The sequence below is a fragment of the Centrocercus urophasianus genome, unplaced genomic scaffold, assembly GCF_019232065.1.
Source record: "Centrocercus urophasianus isolate 14NV4802_14NV808 unplaced genomic scaffold, USGS_Curo_1.0 seq_9, whole genome shotgun sequence".
Classification (NCBI taxonomy): Eukaryota; Metazoa; Chordata; class Aves; order Galliformes; family Phasianidae; genus Centrocercus; species Centrocercus urophasianus.
In genome coordinates this window covers 469,679-487,128 of record NW_024885532.1, presented here as the reverse complement: position 1 = coordinate 487,128, position 17,450 = coordinate 469,679, and the positions used below count along the sequence as shown (strand labels likewise).

The 17,450-nt window shown below is 40.4% G+C and overlaps 1 protein-coding gene across 7 annotated transcripts in view; it reads left to right on the top strand.

Annotated features, from left to right (window-relative positions):
• The window catches only part of MBNL2 (muscleblind like splicing regulator 2), a 104,867-nt gene that overhangs the window by 78,481 nt on the left and 8,936 nt on the right, over positions 1–17,450 (top strand). For 3 of the 7 annotated variants that reach the window (XM_042839355.1, XM_042839349.1, XM_042839350.1), the window contains 4 exons: positions 78–278; positions 1,349–1,612; positions 5,928–5,981; positions 6,628–6,781. In XM_042839355.1, coding sequence (XP_042695289.1) covers positions 78–278; positions 1,349–1,612; positions 5,928–5,981; positions 6,628–6,781 — 673 coding nt within the window. Of the gene's footprint in view, positions 1–77; positions 279–1,348; positions 1,613–5,927; positions 5,982–6,627; positions 6,782–11,309; positions 11,405–16,434; positions 16,498–17,450 lie in introns of all 7 variants that reach the window. The other 4 variants (XM_042839351.1, XM_042839354.1, XM_042839353.1 and 1 more) reach the window with 4 other exon arrangements.

The following is a 17,450-nucleotide window of genomic DNA, read 5'->3' as shown; positions in this document are numbered from 1 at the left end:
GGGAGAAGATGCAAAAGACATCTAATAAGCACTTGATTAAGATTTTTTTCATCTTGGTCTGTGTTTTCATTTTGCAGCCCACATTTCCAGTGGGTCCCACAATAGGAACGAACACGGCTATTAGCTTTGCTCCTTACCTAACGCCAGTAACACCAGGAGTTGGCTTAGTCCCGACTGAGATCCTGCCCACGCCACCCGTCATTGTTCCTGGAAGCCCACCGGTTTCAGTCCCTGGTTCTACTGCTACTCAGAAACTCCTCAGGACTGATAAGCTGGAGGTACTGTAGAAACAACCATGACTAGAAATGCAGTTCTCTGATACGCTGTAGGAAAGCTCCTGGAGGAAAAACTCCATTATTTTAGAAACTGTGCTTAAAATATAGTTGCTAAAAGTACAGGCATCATAATTAGACAGAATGCCAGTAGTAATTAAACACTTATTTTGAAGGTAGTTTACTCAAGTTTAATACATAGAAATCAGCATGAAGTTTCATCTTTCCTTGTCTCTTCAAATGTCCCTCGGGTTTACATGCCTGTAAAGGAATGCTTTGGTGAAATATCTAACAAGCACATTTTTATTGCAGTGTTAATTCTCTCCTGATTTTAATTAATCAGTATTAGGGTAATTTTACAGGCCTTCAGCCTTCAGCTTCCAGTGGAGGAGTTGCATGTCACACACCTCAGAGCTGACTGGGCAGGAAAGCCCCCAGTTATGTGTAGAGCCTCTGTGGAGTTGGTGGATCCCCACATGGCCCCAGAAGCGATTTCACCACTTGGTGGAATTTATGGTCCAAGCACATAAGAAGGCCAAATGCTGCTTACAGAAATGAGCACCCTTTCCCAAAAGCCCAATATCTAGAGCACATTGCTCCTTAATAAATTCAGCTTACTGATCCTGTCCATTTTTTAAAACTGTTTTTTGGAGGCTCTCCGTTTTGCTTTAAGACTATACAGTTCTTTGTATCTTCCTTGAGTATCAACAAGAGGAGCACCTTCCCTTCTGGTGAAGTTGCAAGAACTTAGAATACAGTTGAGAGGGACTGAGCATTGTAATTCTCAACTAGTTTTGCAGGGGCAGTTACTTCAGTAAGAATCCTTCCCAGTTGTTTTCTAGGTATGAAAAGGGAGGGACGTTTTGAAATGTTTCTGTTTCATGTCCATTTAGCCACCATACCACAGAGCTACCCATGGAGTGGTAAAATAGATTCATTTTCCCTCTCCCAGAAGAAGATAGCGAGTTCATTAAGTTGGATTCGCTGAGCTAACTGCGGGAGGGGGAAGATCCATCTTGGGAGGCATGGGCTCTCCCTGCCTTTTCGGGTTGCAACCAGTGTTGTTTTGCATGTAGGTGTGCAGGGAGTTCCAGAGGGGAAACTGTGCACGTGGAGAGACTGATTGCCGCTTTGCACATCCGGCAGACAGCACAATGATTGACACAAACGACAACACCGTAACCGTGTGTATGGATTACATAAAAGGTCGTTGCATGAGGGAGAAATGCAAGTATTTTCACCCTCCTGCACATTTGCAGGCCAAAATCAAAGCGGCGCAACATCAAGCTAACCAGGCTGCAGTGGCAGCCCAGGCAGCTGCGGCAGCTGCGACTGTGATGGTAAGTGCTGGCATATATGGCTGCTTTTCTTGACAGAAGCTCTTTGATGCCTATTTTGCTTCAATGTAATGCTATTTGCTTATACTTTATTTTCCCTTTTGCTTTTTTTTTTTTTTTTTTTTTTTTTAAAGATAAGAATTTTTAAAATTACTACTATTGCTTGATGGGAGGAAGCACTCTTTTTCTTTATTCTCTTATTTTAATGCTGTATTTCTATCCAAGACAGTGAAGCAAATGACACTCTATACCACTTCTGTTCTCTGCCTTGATTATGTGTTAAATTTGCCCCTAGTATTTCCAAACAGAAATAAAACTGTTCAGTGTCCCCTGGAAAATAGGGGTTGATATGCTGGTTTAGCTCTCTGACAACAGTTAGGCATGTGGAAATATGGAAGAAAAGGAAGAAAAGCAAAGGAGGTGGGTTTTCTTCAGTTTAGTATTAGAAGAGAAACGTGTTAAGATTCAGTTCACCCTGCTTTAGATGCCCTTGAGTTAAATAGAGACTAACCAGCCACCTTGGTTTCACTCTATGGGCAGTGGAGAAAACCTAGCATGTTCATCTACACTGTTTATCTGATTCACTACATCGGTGCCTGTCTGAGGGGGAGGAAGAATTATTCTCTGGAGATAGTTAGTTTTTCTCACTGCCTAAGAAATGCAGACTGTATATTCTTGTATTTTGGCTAAGGCTGATAAGTCTCACACTAATAAGCCTTTCTTTCATCTCCTACTGACAGGGCAAGTTCATTCAGTCTCTATGCTACCATTTTTTTTCTTTTAGCATAATAGGGTTTAAAAGTAATGAACTAAAATGGGAATAATCAAGAAAAAGCAGAGTAAGTGTAGTCAGAATTTCTATTTTCAGAAATTTGAAAGTTGTTCGAACAAGGCAGCCCATCCATTTACCAATACTGGTTATCTCTTATGGTTGCTACCAGGAAAGTTGTTAAATTTAAGTAAGTGGTATTGATGAAGTTAAAGAAATCAAGCGTGCAGGATTTGACTTGGGAGACAAAATTGCTGGCAGAAAAATCAAAGAATCGTTGTCCTCATTGCTGGCACTGGATGAATAATTAAGCAGATGCAGTTTGTGGACTTGTGGGCAGTGCATACAATAGTTATAGACAATATAGTTATTATTTGAGTAAGGAGCCTAGCAGAACCACAATACAGTACAGTATATAACTACCCCAGGCTATTGTATTTAGCAAATTAGCAAAGAGCAGACTTTTCAAGGAACAAAGGGTAAGTTATGCAACTAAATAAACCTCTAACAGAAGAAAAATTGTAATGCGTTTTTTTGCACTTCAGTAGTGATGGGGCATATATCCTGACATTTTAAATAAACCATGTTAGCCTCAAAGTGAGATGAAGAATCCTTGGGAATACAGAATTGAAATTCTAATGTCACAAGGGAAGAAGTCAGGGACCTATAATTCTAAGTAACTTTTTACAGAAAAATATGGAAAGTACTTTCATTTAATACTTAGGCTGTCAAACAGAAGAGATTATTTTCAATCCAATTTTTTATTCAATGTAGATTTGAAAGAATAAGATAAAATGAATGAAAAATCATCAGAATGACAATGACAAAATAGTGGTAGAAAAGATGCACACCTGCAAGCTACCCAAGAATGAACAAGAATGCGCAGTTGGATCTAGAGATCAAAAGTAAAGTAGAAACACAAACACTTATATGTAAAGCTCACTTAGAAGTTGTTGCCAGGTTGAATTGTAAGAAGTCTTCCTTCCTGAGGGAAATGTCTGCATTGCTTTGGCCCAGAGGGCTTTTTCTAGGCAAGTGTTGTCGACTTTATTGTAGTAGACATTGTATTGTAGTAGACATTGTAGTTAGACCTTGTAGGGCCATTGAAGGTCAGTGAAGACTATAATGTGGGACCAGAAAATGCCCTGCCTGTATTTTCATACACTAACGATCAGGAGCATTTACTCAGATGCCCTAACTGACCTCATCCTTGGAAGTAAAAAGAAAAGGGAAAAACACTGAAAAAGGCTACAAACCGTATAGCTTAAATCCCAAGTACATTAGAAGACAAACACTTGTAATAGTATTCTGGGAGCTCCAGATATTCATGTACTGCATCAGAAAACATAGAAAGTCACAGAAGAATGTACTAAACTAAACTAAAATGTTATTTTTTAAAATGAATTGATAGTTGAGATTGTCTAGTCTACCTCCCTGTTCTGGTTGGATGGGCTTGAGCAGACAGCCCAGGATTGTGCCTGGTTGGCTTTTGAATTTCTCCAAGAATGGAGACTCCATAACTTCTCAGAAACAGACCAGTTTAGTTCCTGTGGGTTAAACTTTGTCTAGAAGGGAAAAGGAAAGTCAGCAAACGCTTCCAAGTAGGGAGGTAAGGGTCAGAAGACCATAGAGAGGAGGTGGAGAAAGGCAGTCAACACAGAGATAACAAGTGAGGACAAATAATACAGGTATTGAATTATAGAGGTAATTAACCGAAATGCTTTACTCTATTGATGTTGGTTTGAATTTATGGGCTTCTTTATCGCATCATACTGAATTCAGTTGTAACACTTAACCTATGTGTAGACTTCCATCAGTAGAGGATGCAGAGGGTCTGAGGTTCTGTTAGCTTAGCCAAGGTACCACACATCAGCTGCGCAGCACTCTGTGTGAGTGCAGGAAGGCTATCCACATCCTCACACTGCACCAGGTGTTTCTTGTTATAGCTGAGTCTTGACCCAGACAGATGAGCAGATACTGTATGTCAGGGAAAATAATCCAGAAGTGTGCTGTAGGATAGATGGGGAGGATGCTGGGAAGCCTCATGCAATGTAGCTGCAACAGGACTGGGAACAAGGACAGCAAAGGCTGTCCTGCAAGATACCCTGTTGGTGTTAGCTAATACCATGACTATAAGGTGTTTGTAGGCATTTTGTGCCTTGTCCTCCTTTTTAGACTTTTGTTCCCTATTTCCACATATTGATGTCAAGAGAGACATTGTCTGCATATCCTGAAAAAAAGTTAAATATCAGCAAATGCTTTGAAAAAAAGGGGAAAATTCTGATTTATGACTAAATCATCCTTGCTGTCTAAAGGTTTGTAAGAATAATTTACAGTACAAAATTTGAAAGAAATACGCAATTTTTTTTTAAAGAATATCATATCAATCACAGGTTTAGTCTTACAGTGAAAATATACAACAATATCTATGTCTATGTACTATGCCTACATACTTTCTTTAAAAAATTTTTGTAATGCTAAACCAGTATTATAAGTCATATTTCAATGTTTAATACTGCTAGGAGCAGTATTTTTACTCCCTGCTCCCAAAGATGGTACTATAAGGTGTAGTGAAATTTAGAAAACGTGTTTCAAATTCTGAAAGGCTGTTGTGTTTTTTTCCTCTCAATGTAATGTGGTAAGTCGCAAGGGAAAAAAATTACAAAAATGACCCACCTTTAGGGAAAACTATAAGGAATTAATGATAAGTTAGTGTGATGGGACAAATTATTTATTGTGCACTGGGAATAGAATCATAGAATCATGGAATTGCTCAGGTTGGAAAAGACCTTAAAGATCATCGAGTCCAACCACAACCCAACCATAGTACCCTAACTCTAACAACCCTCTGCTACATCATGTCCCTGAGCACCACATCCAAACGGTTTTAAACATATTCGGGGATGGTGACTCAGCCACCTCCCTGGGGAGCCTGTTCCAGTGCTTAAAGGGAAAGGAGAACCTCTCTCATTTGGAACCCCAAATCTGTTGGATTACGCACTTCTGTTGCCTAAGCCCCTCTCCTTGCAAGCACAAATATTCGGAACGTTTGTGATGCATTACAACTTTCATAGTGCTTTTTATTTGGACGTGCAGCATTCCAAATTTAATTGGGCACTTGGGAATTTGGTTTGGCTAACTTATCAGAAATTCTTGTAGGAGTATCCTTAAAACTTTCCGCATCTCTGTGAAGTGTTGATAAAATGCTTAATAGTGTCTGCAAGCTGCTGTTTTACTCAACTTTCCTGAATTTCAAACATCTATATTTTACTCTCTTATATGCTTTTAACTAAGGTATAGTAGATGCATTTTTGCTTCAGTACTAATTCGAAATGTAATATTCATTTCTTTAGAAGACATTTTTGTTGTTGTGCATGCCTAGTGTTTTGTATGTTGTATATTGCATTCAGAATATTTTTTTCCTTCTCACCTATCCACAATGCAATGCCGTTCCCATGATGCACCTCTGCTTGCTGTTTACCTGTATGTTAATTCGCTTGAATCCCATTGGCCCACTGCCATCATGTGCTCGCTGCCTGTTATTAAAAGACTCAGTCGACTGCCAAAGCAATGAAGCGACCTCTCGAAGCAACTGTAGACCTGGTACTTTGACCTTTCACCTTTTGCTTTGCATGTAGCTTTTCGGAGAAGCAACTAATGAAATTTGTATTGCTTTCTTTTTAAACATCAACCGGAAATGATTTCACATACTCTTAATTTACCGGAAACTCAGTACCGTATTTATCCATCTCATTCTCATACGTAATAAATGCAGACAATTTAGTTTGGTTCCTAACACGGTTTCATTTTTAAATACCTTCTCATGAAAAGTCGAATTGAGATAAAACTGCTTTTGTAATTGAAAACGCTTAACATAATCCATTAATCTGTATAATAATAGGAAACAGTATTTCAATTAAAAAAAAGAAAACAACCCATACTTGGCAATGAAACACAAGTGGTTTTTTCTCCCTATGATATCTGAAAACCTCTTTAAAGGAAATGCCATTTTCGTTGCTTTAAAGGCCTTTCTTTTCAGTAGTTGTGCTGCTACAGTTTTAGGTTAATAGTACCATGCTTTTGCTATCAATAACAAAATTTCACTCATTTTACATTGCTGTGCTTTGAGTTAATATGCATGGCGAGGCATCTTTAGCCGCTTTAAAAATAATAAGTTTTTGTATTTTTGTATATGTTGCAGACAACGCCTTAAAAATTACTGCCTTTTAACTAACTCTCTTATTCACAGGCCTTTCCTCCCGGTGTTCTTCACCCTTTACCAAAGAGACAAGCACTTGAAAAAAGCAATGGTGCCAGTGCCGTTTTCAATCCCAGTGTCTTGCACTATCAACAGGCTCTTGCCAATGCTCAGTTGCAGCAACATGCGGCGTTCATCCCGACAGGTATGTCACACCCACACCGAACCCTCTTTGCTCTAAGTAGCCTCTGAATTAAGCAGTTGTGCTTACCAAAGGGTTACGCTCCCTGCCCTGCTTGAGATGAGGCCTGCACAGATATTTCCATGCCGATTTAATTCTTTCTGCAAAGTGCAAGGGGTCAGGCTGAAACTTCAACACGCCATTAGACTGCTTGTCATTTTCATAGCCTCCATTATCACCCACAGTTTGCCCTTTTTTCCTACATTGAATTGGCTGTATTTTGACTTTACCTGCTGGAGCTTTCCTAGGGAATGAGAGGGCAAAACACTGCTAGGAAAAGTCTGGGAAAGGTGTACGGCTTTGAAGATGCCGGGGTGTCACTTCGTGGCCTCTCTGTTGCTGCTCTGCAACAATGCACCAACATGAGCCTTCTGCTTATACCTGCACAGAAGCATCCCCACAACAAATTGATCCCCACTTTGACACGAAAGGTGCTTATAGGCATCAGATTGGTTTTTGTGTCTTTCCTTTTGGCACACAGCCAGTGCTTTTCCTAGCATTTGCAGCTAAGAGCTGGGGCTGAGCCATCCAGGTGAGCCGAAGGTTAGGGGATGTGCTCTGTGTGTCTGCACAGAAGCCTGGGAGATCCAGTCATCCAGAGCTCGAGCTGTGCCACAGGGCTGGTGCTGGGACTCCTTTCTAACACAATGAAAGAAGGAGCACATGGTATTTGCACAGACAGTAACGCCAGGATCCTTTAAATTACATCAGACACCCTCACTCCAAACTTTCTGCTGGTGAACTTCCTCTCTAAGGAGTGAAGTGTTTTGGTCTGTGACTGACAAGTGGCACGTTCTGGTATCAGAACATTATCAAGGGTGAACATCCAGAATCCTTTAAAACTTCTTGTTTGCAAACACACTTGACATTTCAGCTATGTTATTTTTGTTTGTAGAAATAATGCTGGTTATAGCGGGGGATGAGACACAACATGCAAGAATTGCCCGATCTATCAGCATCCCCATATGTCTTTAAAGATAAAAATAAACACAGATGGCATTGACTTCATGTGATTTTGCTATAAGGCCTGAGTAACAACCTTGGAGCCTGCCCCTATGTTGATAATAGCAAGTTATAGAATGCTGTATTTTTAGCACATTCTTGCACTAGAATATCTGTGTCAGAAAACAATCCAACATTTATGGGAGTGTCTGAAAAAAAACAGTGAGATTGCATATATGGATGTGAATGGAAGACCACCCTGTGCTTACCAGTGTACAGAAATCTCCACGAATTTATTGTGTGTCATAATCCTAACAATTTGCACTATGATTTGCATTATTCCTTCTCTTAAGCACTCCCTTTTGGGGCTTATCACTGTTGTAAGCAACTGCCATAGACTTTAAATTAACTCTAGAAAATAAGAACAGCTTAAACCTTTTCCAGTGAAACTGCACTTGGAATTTTCCAGACTTTGGAGTAATCACGTTTCTTGAAGTAGTTCATTCTTTGTACCATTTATTGTCCATCCCTCTTTCCAACTGGTGGTTATGGTTGCAGTTTTGTCTTATAAATTTCAGATGGTAGAGAGGGTGGCTCTTGGAACTAAGCCCTAAAAGCCAGATTGTTGGCAAATCAAAAGCAAGTGCACAAAAAAAAGAAGAGAGAGGGGGATAACACAGGTGAATGCCCATGGTGGAAAGCCTTTCTCAACGTGCTGAACCTCCTGCTTTGTGAATGCCATCAGCACCTAAAGAGGATATTAGAGATGAATGGGATATGGAAGAGGGCTAGAAAGGGAGAACCACTCTATACGAGTGGATGTAACGCGAGTTTTGTTAAAGATGGTTCCTCTGATAGTCCCACATTTCCTGGGAGGTCCCAGAGAAGGTTGGATCCGGTAGGTGTGAGGCCTGTCTCGTCACCCAGCCCTGAGGAACAACGCATGACATTATCTAAGGGATTTAAAAGGATGATGTGATATTTTCTGAACTGGTATAATTTTCAAATGTGTGTGTGTGTGTGTATTTGTGAGTGTGCTATAAAAGTTAAATTTTAAGACAAGTTTTGCTGCTGGAATATATATAAAACTTAATTGTTTTATATAACCTCTCTGCTTTCTTAACCACTTGCTCCCATAATGACAAGTGTGGGGCTTCACTTAGCATGGCTCATTTCCAGATTTTTGCACCTCACGTGTTTTCCATCAGTTTGATTGCTTCGTCACCTCTCCTTCCTGTTTGGTGAATGATCTCAAGAACAACAGATCTTTTCTCTCCTCTCATTGCTGTTCGTTACCATTTTTATGGCCGCTAGCCTAGGAACTGTGTGTATTTTCCAGGGTTGTTCTTCCGTAAGGTCATTCATAGTTACACTGCTGCTGGGACAGCGGTAAGCAGGAATATAGGAAGCATATTTGATTTAGTATCAAATATGTGTGTGTGTGGTACCAGTCTTGCTGCCTCCTCACCTTCACCAGCTTGCTTTATGCTCTGTGTCAAAAGCACATTGCTTTGTTGTTTGTTGTTTGGTTTTTTTTTTTTCTGGTCTTCTCAGAAAGACTAAAGCCATTCAGCACCAAGAACCAGCAGCCTTTTTTCTGCTGAGGTTGCACTCTTTTAGATGTTTAGCTTGGGGGTTGTGCCACTGGTCTTTTTGTTCTTCAGAAACACCTCCCTGCTTCATGCCTTGCATTAAAAATGCGTAGGTTAATATTAAGCATCAATTTGACAATGCCCCTGCAGAGTAGTTTTGGATACTTCCATTTTAGCTTTTTTGGTGAACATTCATCTGCTCAGCATTAAGCTGTCCAAATCGTGCAGTAAGCTCTAAAATTGCAAAATAATGTGATACTTAGTTTAAGATGTTTCTGTAAACAAAAACCTGTTGCTGCAGATTTGTGTACACAGAAACACACCAGGAGTCATATACTACTGTAGGAATTTAATATGAGCCTAATCACATCTTTAGCATTAAAGCAAAACTATGAATGACCTTAAACTTTCATTTAACTAACTTATCTGTGGTTATGCTTGAATCTCACTTTGAATGTTAACTCTAAACAGCTAACCTGTTTCTTCCCTTTATCCACTTTTTTCACCTATCATTGCATGACACGCAGGGTCAGTTTTGTGCATGACACCCGCTACCAGTATTGGTAGGTTCCAAATTTCTTTATTGATCTCTTTTATACTGTATATGATGTATATTCACTTGTTTCAAAACTCGTAGGTGAGATGTAGGCAATGACTAGAACTAAAGGCTCACTTGTCCTTCTGGTTGACTTTGCGCAGTATTTAGATTTGTAGACGAAAGCTGCAGCTCAGATGTGATGTCACCTGCTATAACAACTATACTGCAAAAGCATAATATCATGAATTCCAGTCTGCTTTTCAGTTTTCAAAGTTTTATTTCCCTTTATATTTATATTGTCTAGTACTACAAAATCATAAAATACTGGAAAAGCCAGCGAGTTTCATCAGTGTTTTAAAGTTTCATAGTGGTGTGCCTATTTCTCCTTTTTGCTGTGTGTTAGAAAGTTTTATCAGCGCTTCCCAGAAATGTGTACTTTGATCCACAAAAGCTTAGTTGAAACCCGTGATATAAATCTCACTCCTCCTTTAAATATGTTTACATCTTGGAATGAACATTTTGGGCATGCCAAATTGAAGTCCAATGTAGCTGACTCTTAAGATGGGATATTTCTCCTATTCTGTAGCTTCATCCCAGTGATTTCTTTTTGTGACAGGGGAGGCTGCTCAGATAAGCAGTTAAAAGCTTTCAAAAGGTAAAGTTAGTATTCTCTCACAAGGGTGCTGAGTAATATTCATTCTTAAAATGAGCAAAAGCAGCAGCTTTCACAAAATTGATCTTGCTTTTTGAGACCAAACAAAGTAGTATTTAAATCAGGAAAATGGTTATCATCCTTCTTCTGATTTTTGCCTCGAAGCAGATGGCAGTTTAACTCTGATAAAGTCTAGCAGTCATGCAGTGCTAGAAGAAAAAAAATAACCACACAAATTGGATTATATAGGAAGACGAGGATCTGGCTTACTTCAAAATGAAGATGCACGATAATAACTTGTTTTTAATTCTGTTTAAAAATTAAAATAAACAGTTACCATTTTCCTTCCCCAGTTCAAAAGACTGTAGGTTATTGTCAGTAGACTTTTATTTTGGAGTGCTTTGCAGCAATACTGAGGGGAAAAAAAAATAATTGTGTACCAGTTCTCAGGTAACGGGTTGTTTTGGTAGAGACCTGTTCTTAGAGATAACACCGCATTTGCAGTGGTCCTTGCTCTTTTTTCTGGGAATCGCCGATCGTGTTGACAACCTTCCTTTAATTGTACTTGTAATAAGCTATTTTCCCTTTTTTTGTTTTTTATTTCTCCGCCACGCTTTCTCGCTTTGCACTGTGATTGCATGCCATCTGCTGGTTTAACCCATGACGATGGCTTGCCGCTCTTGATATTCACCATGCCAAAAATACCACTTCTCTTACCATAATGCTGCACCCTCCTGTTCATTGCTTCCATGGTTCCCCTCCTGAAAGTACCCATGATGCACAACGCTACGGCCGCCACTGTCTCTGCAGCAACAACTCCTGCAACAAGTGTTCCCTTCGCCGCAACAGCCACAGCAAATCAGGTTTGCTCCTTTTAAAGCTTTCTTTCACAAGATCCCGAACTCTAAATGAGTGCTGAGATTTTATTTTTATTTTTTAACAAAAAAAATTCTCCCAGAGAATTTTTTTTTTTTTTTTTTCTGTGTTTACCCCATCAAATTTTATTTTTAAGTCGTTTATAGCAAGTGTTTGTGGGACAGGTTGCACTTATTTAGAGTTAGCATTTGTTGCAAATAATGATGTAGCTGTGTTTTGTGTTGCGATGTTTGTACCTAATTATTGTGTAATTAACCCAGCTGGAATTACAATCACAATAGTACTGGACTGCTTACGATAGTCTGTTATTAACTCTTAAATTCAAAAGGAAGACATCACAGGTTAATGTAACCTTCTCCGTGTGGTGTGTGGAAGTCATTAATGTGTAAGCATGGAAGCTGTCCGAAATAACAAGCGGGAGAAGGCAGCTGAAAATAAAATGGAGAGAAACCAAACAGCATGTTTTCTGTAAATGCGAGTGATCAAAACAGCCCTGGGGGTGTTTATGACTGTGTCTGCTTTATGTTTGAAAGAGCATCTTCAACCTGGTAATAATGTTTCCCTAAGGAAGCACGTTGTTACAGCAGTTCCCCAGGATTATTGGCATGATCAGAGTAGGCAAGATGAGCCTTTCTACCTTTCTGCTGTGGTTTGTTATGTTAATGGAAGTTTTGATTCCACTAGGGTATCCCCCTCTTCCGTTAGGACTGCTCTGTAGGAAAGCCATATCTATCAAGGCTCCCCATGAGCAGCATTGATTCCTCCATTCAATCTTTGGAGGCTCAGCCCTGGCTTTTTTTCTTACTCTGTGAGTTCCACGAGAGTACTGGGATGCCCCATTTTCCCTCAGGTCTGAAGAGGTCAAACTGCAAAGCAAGCACAAAACAGGTTTGCTTCCCAGAATCAAGGAAAGGGCTGGGACCTGGTCACATCTCCCAGTGTTGCTCCTGGCCAGGCTGCAGGTCAGACAATCCTTTCCCCCTGCCAATGAATTATGAGGAAATCAGTGAAAATCTTTTGCTTAGTGATGCTGTACCAGCAAACTGATATATTCTGCATTTTTCAGAGTCACAAAACAGTTTTAAGTATCCCATGGAAAAACAGAATTTGCTCTGAGAGTTTATTTATAATAATCTAGGGAAAATATACTACCTCTGAAATACACCTCGCTTTATAAAGAAACACAGCCTAGTCCATTTTCTCTTCAGTTTTTGAAAGGTCTATTTGCCAGTATTGCAGTGCTTTGTGCCTCTATAGGTGTTTTCATCAAAAGAGAGTTGTTTTGTGCACTCCTTCCTCAGGGCTGACTTGTTTTAATGAAGAAACGCGCGGTATGTAGAGGGAAGGAGGTGTTCCAGCCAGGTGCCGCATTTAACTGTCCTTCCTTTCAGCATTTCAGCTGTGGTAGCACAGCAGGCGGGTGCCGGTTGGGTGGGCTGAAGGGCCTGGGGGATGGTAGGTTCCTGGTAGTGAGCATGGAAGAAAATGTCTGCCAGAGAGTGGCCTGATGGTACCCAGGGCAGTTCTGGGATCCCAAAGTGGTGACAGAGGGGTTTGGGAATGGAAAATGGGACTGTTTGGGAGAGCGGCTCAGCTGGGGCTCTCTCCGCACAGTGCTGTGAAAGGAACGCACCCAAGAAAAGGACTGGGAATCATTCAGGGTTTTTTTAACAGGGAATATTTCACACAAGTAGCTAGAACCAGTGGGGAGACAGAGGTGTGTCTTAATGTGTTTTCTCATCTAGGAGGACAGCAGGCAGAGCCCTTCCGTTCCTGGTGCAGATTTTATTTGCATTGGAGGATTAGAGCAGTTTTACAGTACTTGTAAAAGTCTCTGTTTGCACTTATTTGGTTACGTGTCTCTGTGTGTGTATACATAATTCTATGCTGAAATTAAAGGATGGTTTAACACAGGGATAGGTTTCCACTTGTTTAACTTCAGCCACTTGGAGGCTCAGCATCCAGTTCATCTGCTTTTCTGTAAGTCTGTGCTGGGGCAGCATGACTTGCCCTGGAGGGTCCTGCCTCTTTCTTTAAGTAGCTTTAAAAGCTACTTTAAAAAAGAACTGCATTTTAAAAGTAGGTAATGTAGAAGTAGTTATCCTTACAAGATGTAAATCTCCAACTTTGCTGCTTATTTATAAGCAGCTAGAGCTGGAGACCAAGCTGTGCTGGAAAAGGCTCCATGGTAACTGTGGTCCTAGTCCTTGGTATTTCTCTAGCCCAAGAAACACAGAAGCAGCAGGTGATTAACTTGTGTTCACCTGTTAGGACTTAGCTCATGGTCATCGTGCCCTTTGTTTATGTCCCTTTGTATGGATTTATACTCTCCTGTGTATTTCAGAAGAGGTTATCTTTTTTCCCATCTAGGTAAATTTTCCTTTTCTGACCTGTGCCAAATCACAGACTGCTTCTCTGTGGAATCCAGTTTCTTCTTTCGAGTGTATCTACTGCATTTTTTTAAATCAACTTGCAGCCTTCAGTCTATCCTGTTTCTGCTCCTACAGCTTCTTCTCACAATGCCAGCCATGAAAGGAAAGTCATATCAGTGCTTAATTGTCTGGCTCGGTATCTTTTGGCTTAATATTCAAGCCTGGGTGAAATATTGCTCTACTACTTTTGGGGTCCTAGAAGCAACCAAAACATCAGCATCCCAAAAGCCAAGGAGTCTCAGCGAATGGCTGAAAAAACCTCATAATTATGTAGGGTCCAGAAAATTATTTAGCATGTCCTAACTGTACTTTGAAAGACAGTGAGATGTACCTTCTATATATATTTCTTCTCTGAAAGTAATAACAGGGTGCAAAACATGCCTGTGTTGACCCACTCGTAACCATTCATGCTCAGCCAGCAGCTCTCTGTGTTTTGTGCTCAGCATGCTTGGGGTTGAGGCCCAAAGGAAGACTGTATTGTGTTAAAAACTATTGCCTTAGTGCAGGGGGACTCAATTAAGGACACGTGGAAGATTAGGATTCTCTTGCTTTTCCTGATTACATAAATTGAAAAGTAACTAACTCCTCCTCCTTTTCCCCTTAACCCATTCACGACTGCTCCAGCCATGCCCACTGGAATGGTGTTGAAAACTGGAGCTGCTTAGCCTGCCTTTCTGCTTAATGAACTTAGGTGGTGGGGGCTGTGAACATCGTCTTGCCGGGTGGAACCAACTAAGTCCCAGGAAGCATGGAGTAACTGGAAGGAGTGCCAGGGAGAATGAATGGAGGGCTTGGCACCAGCTCCCTCTAGTGCATGCGAATGGGCAGGCAAATTCAACAACATTCATTTAAGGCATTAATAGAGTAGCATTGTGTGTAAATATATACTTCAGGTACCTTTAACAGAACTTGTAATTTTTATTTATATTCACATAGTGGACTGGTCAGTGCACTAGATAGTACCTGAGCAAGCAGATCAGTTGTTCCCTACTCAGCTTCACTCAGAGCTATTTGTAAGATATCAAACAGGACAGTGTTGCTCTGAATTCTGGCACTGAATTACAGTTTTGAATGATAGCAGCATAGCTGATTCAGTTGCCTAAATGTGTGTCAGCTGACATTTCAGATTGTCCCAAGATAATCTTGAATGTCTGGGTTATCCAAGACAGGCTTGGCAGATACAGCACAGGATCTGCGGGGCAAACATGCACTTCTGAATATGCTGCTGGATGGCAGTGAGGAGACCTGAGCCCAAGCAGTAGTGAAGCCTGGTGAGCCTGTGGCAGCCAATCCCATTAAGGGATCTCCAGGCTCCACTGACCTCCTGGTGAGATTGTACCACACCACTGATGGCCATGGGAGTTTAAACACCAGCATTGATGTGTTTAAATGTGTTTTCAAGCTCAGTGTGTGCTTCCTTAATTGTTGGTTGCTACAGAGTGATTAACAAATTCCAGATTGCTTTAAAGAAGACAGTCTTGTTCATATCATTTCAGTACAGAACAGTACATGCCTTTATTTTCTATAGCAATGCAAAGACTGACCATATCAAAGGAGTATTACAGAAAATACTGGCTAGAGATGCTAACACAAGTTTATTTTGCTGGTTATGTGACCTTTAACCAAGGAAGAGAAATTAGAAGGCGGATCTAGTAGACAAATGAACTACTTAAAGGCTGTGTCTGAAAAGAATTATAACATCAACAGTCTCTCTCATGCTAAGGCTTGTGATTATCTAGCACAGCTGTTTTAAATTATGTATCAGTGTTCACACTAAATGAGGTGGTAATTATGCAGATATTAATTATGAAATCATTTGTTAGCCTTCAGTTTTGTGAAAATCTGTAAAAATACAAAGAAGCGAAAATAAAAATGATGTGTTACGTTGCAGTACCACAAACAAGGGAACAATCAAAATACTTGCCTCAGAATTCACCAAGTCATTAACATTGCATAAAATACAAGTGTGCCAAATTCTTGGTAGGGATTTGAGAAGCCTTGTGTGGCAGCTCCCTCTGGTGTGAGGGGAGCAGGGAAGTGCAGCATGAAAACACCTCTCTTGGCCAGAAAAGGTGTGGGGCTGCCCAAAAGGCAGATTGCCATTAGGCTGAAACATCCTGTGGCACATACTGAGCCCCAGGCAAGTGAATTTCTTCCTCTGCACATGCTCCCTGTTGCACATAGAGCACTGTGTCCCTCCAAAAAAGTCACCAAGTCTGATGGTGGTTGCACGCCTCAAAGTGCTGCTCCAAGCATTCCCATTTTAACTGGATGATGCCCCGAGCAGCTGCTGAAATCATACTGGTGAAGGCCAACAATTAGCTTGGCTGGGTTGGCAGAGTCTGGAGAGGCGTAGGAACAGCTCCTCATCACTGATACATTTCGGGGGAAGGATTAAAAATTTCCATCTCTTTCCTTTCTGTGTAGCAGAAAAAGGTGGAGTTCTCTGTATGCTGGGAGGTTTGCTTTATCATCAAGTATCCTTGATTGTGAAGGGTACCCTTCAGGGAAGATATTTGGAATAGCAACAGTCTGTCGTGATGTGAAAGGCAAATTGAAACTGTTTGCTACCTATTTCTTGCTAGATACCTCAGAATCAGAAGCCTCAACTCAAACCAGTAATAAAGTCTGAAGACACTGAGTCACATGTAAGTAGCCATAACTTTGAGAATTACGGTTTCAGACTCAAAGACCACAGCAAATGTCAAGCAGTGTCATGAAAAGATCTTCTGAATTGCCTTGAAACAATTGGCATTACAAAACGTGGCAAAACTTCATTTTCTTAAATTGTAAGGCAGCAAAGAAGAGAACACCGAAGTCTACCTTGGGGGACTTGAAGGAAGTCTATTTTAAACCTTATGCAAACTTTAAGTTTTTATTGTGGTATAACTTTTTTGGTCTCTTCAGCTCAGCTATTGTTTTTTCTCCAGGTAATTCCTACTCTCACCCCCCAGTCGTGTAGGGACTGCAAACTAAGCCTGACTTCCCCTGGTTGCCTGCTAGATGGCAGTATCACATAACCTGAGCTCCTAGCAAAGACAAACACATTTATTTTATGTAACAAATATCTAAACATAGTTCCCTTCCCTGTTATAGACTATCTTAACTTTCATAGCATCACAGTTAATATAATGGAGTTGTTTGATATTATAGCTTTCCCTCGTGCTCTTTCTTTCAATTATTCAACAAATGATACTTTGACAAGTTGAGTAAAAGTCTCTTGAGGCATCTATTTATTATTTAAATGTAGGAAAATTTTCCTGAGGTCAAGTGATTTTGTAGGCATTTGGGGAAAAAAAGGAAGCTAATCTCCTTGTTCTTAGCATGTGCACACAGCTCATATCAGCCTGGTTTTTTCCATCATAAAATTTTAACAAGACAGCACTGTGCAGAGCTCCAGATGTATTTGCTTGGGATTCTGCTCTTTGAAATCATTGTGTCTGTACATCTATAGATGCTTCAGCTATTTGCCCTTGAAATGAATTAATACCATATTTTTTTATCTTTGTATATGATTTATTGGATGAGCATTTTGCCCACCAGAAATGCCATTCTTTGGCCCTGAGTGTAGAGGAATCAACCCAAAAAACCACAGTGGAAA